We start from the raw sequence: 3690 nt of genomic DNA, 5'->3' as shown, positions 1-3690 counted from the left end.
ATCTTTTTTTTTTTTTTTTTTTTTTAATGCAAGCAGTCGCAGTGTGGGGGTTCGATTTCTAAGATATAAAATTGGACTTCTTATAAGCGTAGTGTACAGACAGCTCTTGTTCCCTGACCTACAGGAGCACATCCCGAAATTTACTTTCCTCACAAGACTCTAAGGACGGGGCGATTGGGCCCTCAAAGTTGGGTTTAATCTTTTTTTTTTTTTGAGCTGTTTTGTTTAATTATATATCTTATTAGCAGGATCAAAATCACTGCTTAGCACTGCCAACAAAGCCTTTGTTGTTGCCATTTCGAAGTGTTTTTTTTTTTCTTTTTTTTGGGAAGAAATGGTTGAAGTAAAGCAACCGGAGATAAAACTATTTGGGATGAAGATTGTGCTGCGGAACGGGAAAAAGGTTGCCGTGGTCGCCGGCGGCGAGTCTTCCGACCAGATTGATGATGAAAATTGTGGTGGGTCCGATAATAGGTTCTGTTTAAATGATAATGAAGTGAGCAGAGTCGACCAAGAAGAAGATGCAGAAAAAGCAGATGCTGATGAAGAAAAACAGCAGATTGAAGAGGTCATTGTAGTTTTACTTTTCTGAGTTTTTTGCCCTCATTGTCACTTTTTCCAGAGAAATTTTGGTGGTTTTTGGACTACCAGGGTATTTAGAATCTGGATTTTAATGGGTGTTTTGGATTCTTGAATTGTTTAATTTCATTTAAAAATTAATATCCTAAATTCTTATAATTGTGTAGTTCATAATTTGATTGTGTAAGACTAAGAAAATTTCAAATCTAATTTATGAAATCGAAGGAGCTCTTGAGTAGCTTATACACTCATCTGTCTACTGGACTCAGAATTTGAATCTATAAGTTGATTTTTTTTTTTTTTTTCATATTTTTGATCAACCTGAAATTGAATGCAGAATAAGAATCAGTTTTCTGATTTCCGGTTTTTGGGGTCAACCGTCAACATGAGCCTCAAAGGTTCTACTTTCTCCAATTTTCTGGTTTCAAGTATACAGTAGGGTCGGGATTCGCAGTAATATCAAACAGAAGCTTGATCAAGCTCTGGTACTTGTTTTCAAGAATTGCTGTATGCTATATGTAATCTACAAGACATAGTTTAGTGATGTTGTCCTTTTAGTGCATGTTTGGTACTCAGTATTAGACACGACTCAACACTGCAATGAACGAGATTTTAGTTCCTTTTTCCTTCATCTCTATCACTACTGTGCAATCTTCCCTACCATAATGGTTTATAGCTATATTAGAAGAAAATTGGAGAAAGATCTTTCTCCCACTGATTTAATCTTGTTTACTGTTTCGTGGCGAATGATTTACTGTATTGCCAATTACTTATAGGCGTTTTAGTCTGAAATGACTATAGATCCAACTCATGGGAATTTATTTTTGCAATTCTAGGACGGATTAGCACGACAGTGTTGTGAATCAAAACCACAAGAAAAGGACCAGCCTCCAGCTTCAGGGGAATCCCTAAACTCTAATCCTTCATTGGAATTTGATGATCCAAAAACTCCCCACATTGATGAAGATGTTGCATCAGTACATCCTCCTAAAAGTGAGAATGATCAAAGTGATGAAACTAATTCACAGCACAAAAAACTGAAAAAGCCTGACAAAATCCTTCCATGTCCTCGCTGTAAAAGCATGGATACAAAGTTCTGTTACTACAACAATTACAACATCAATCAGCCTCGCCATTTCTGCAGGAGTTGTCAAAGATATTGGACAGCTGGTGGTAATATGAGGAATGTGCCAGTGGGTGCTGGTAGACGCAAGAACAAGAATTCTGCCTCTTATTGTCATCATATTACAATCCCTGAAGCCCTTCAAGCATCTAGAATTGACAGTCCAAATGGATTCAATCACTCAACATTTAGACCTAATGGCACTGTTCTGTCCTTCACTCCCGACTCTCAAGTTTGTGAATCGATGGCTTCTGTTCTGAATCTTTCAGAGATAGAAGTACCAAAAGGTATTCGAAATGGTTATTATATAACTGATCAAGAGACCCCGATTCCTTGCAAAATTGTCGAGAATGGTGATGATTATTATAGTGGATTGGCCGTCACAACATCAAAGTCAACGATAGAGGGAGGCAAGAATGGATCCCTCGAGCCCATTGTGCAAAATATTAATGGGTTTCCGTATCCAGTTCCGTGTCTTCCAGAGGTTCCTTGGCCTGTACCCTGGGGTTCTGCAGTTCCAGTGCCACCAATCTACCCTGCAGGATTTCCCATGCCATTCTACCCTACACCTTATTGGAACGTTACATGGTTATCGTTACAGTCGCCTACACCAAGTCAAAAGGCATTGGGCTCCAGTCCCGACTCACCATTGGGCAAGCATTCAAGGGATGGGGAATTGCTCGTGCCAAACAAGCCGGAGAGTAAAGAATGTATAGTAGAGAAGAATTCAGAAAGTTCTATTGTAATCCCAAAAACTTTACGGATTGATAATCCTGATGAAGCTGCAAAGAGTCCAATATGGGCAACGCTTGGGATCAAGTATGATTCTGTAACAAGAGAAGGCCTTTTTAAGGCCTTGCAGCCAAAATTTGACAAAAAGAAACCTGTGGCTACTGCTTCCCCTGTAATGCATGCGAACCCTGCAGCATTATCTAGGTCCATTGGCTTCCAGGAGAGTGCCTGAAGTGATATTTTAACCACTTATCGGCTTCTCCAACGAGTAATTTCTTACTTGTTACCAAGCCTTACATCTACTTCCTCTGAATGCTAGCAACAGAAATGAAGCTTAAAGTTAGTTTCTCCTGAAAGGCCTTGGGCATGAGGGGCATCCTTGAATAAACCATTGTGAAAACTAGTTGTTATTTGTCTTTTAAGTATAAGGAGGTACTTCGTTCCATTGACGACTGTGTTATAAATGTACATATATTTGTAGAGAAACACTGATAGAAGGGGAGATCAAGAGCGAGACATTGAATTACATGCAATCAGTGTAACTCAAGTGCTGAAAATTTGTTTGAGAAGCTGTCTTTTTCTTTTTCTTTTTTCCCCTTCTGCATCAAAATTGAGAACTTCGATGTGTAATATTCTATATGTAAGTCGTTCCTTTCAGTTGAACACAAAATTTAAATGAAGGCGATCTTTTGCACCTATTAGACTAAACATGAAGAACTATATTAATATGAAAGAACATTTCTCTGATCGTTTAAACATGTTAGTGAATGATTTTAATATGGGGTTGCGCTACACGGACAGGGGCCGTGACAGGGCGCCCTGTCATAGGGGCCTGTCACGGCCCCTATTCATTTAAAACTTCCCTTTGATATGGTGTCCAAGCACGAAAAATTTCTAAGTTGAGATCTTGTCAACGTGACGTAGACATTTCATTGTCAAGTATTTATAAATACTAACTTGTAAAAAGTTGGATACAGATGACTATTGGATACGTTAATGAGGGCAGCAAGTGGATAAGCAATTGAGATATTTTTTATGTTTACATCAAATGTAAACCACAAGTTATGTACAAGAATTATTAGTTGTTATGGGGGTCCAGAAATGCCATCTGCAAAGAGTTCCATAAGTGCTTTTGGCATTTTCAATTTGCCATTATGCTTTTTTATTTTTCTTTTGCCTTTTCCCTTTATGTAGGGAAAACTGGAGTTGGGAATCTTCAATTTATGAATTTTGTATAAATGAGTCCTCAATCTTCA

The 3690-nt window shown here is 38.3% G+C and overlaps 1 protein-coding gene across 1 annotated transcript; it reads left to right on the top strand.

The window, feature by feature from the left end:
• The first annotated feature begins 245 nt into the window (after positions 1 to 245).
• Positions 246 to 3128, top strand: LOC111388371 (cyclic dof factor 1-like). The gene is made up of 2 exons (XM_023013051.1): positions 246 to 568; positions 1416 to 3128. The coding sequence occupies exons 1-2, from the start codon at positions 335 to 337 to the stop codon at positions 2664 to 2666; spliced, it is 1485 nt and encodes a 494-aa protein (XP_022868819.1). The 5' UTR covers positions 246 to 334; the 3' UTR covers positions 2667 to 3128.
• Positions 3129 to 3690: the final 562 nt, after the last annotated feature.

This window comes from Olea europaea, unplaced genomic scaffold, assembly GCF_002742605.1.
Source record: "Olea europaea var. sylvestris unplaced genomic scaffold, O_europaea_v1 scaffold489, whole genome shotgun sequence".
NCBI lineage: Eukaryota > Viridiplantae > Streptophyta > Magnoliopsida > Lamiales > Oleaceae > Olea > Olea europaea.
Note: the sequence above shows the minus strand (reverse complement) of the source record. Positions and strands in the feature narration are given on the sequence as shown.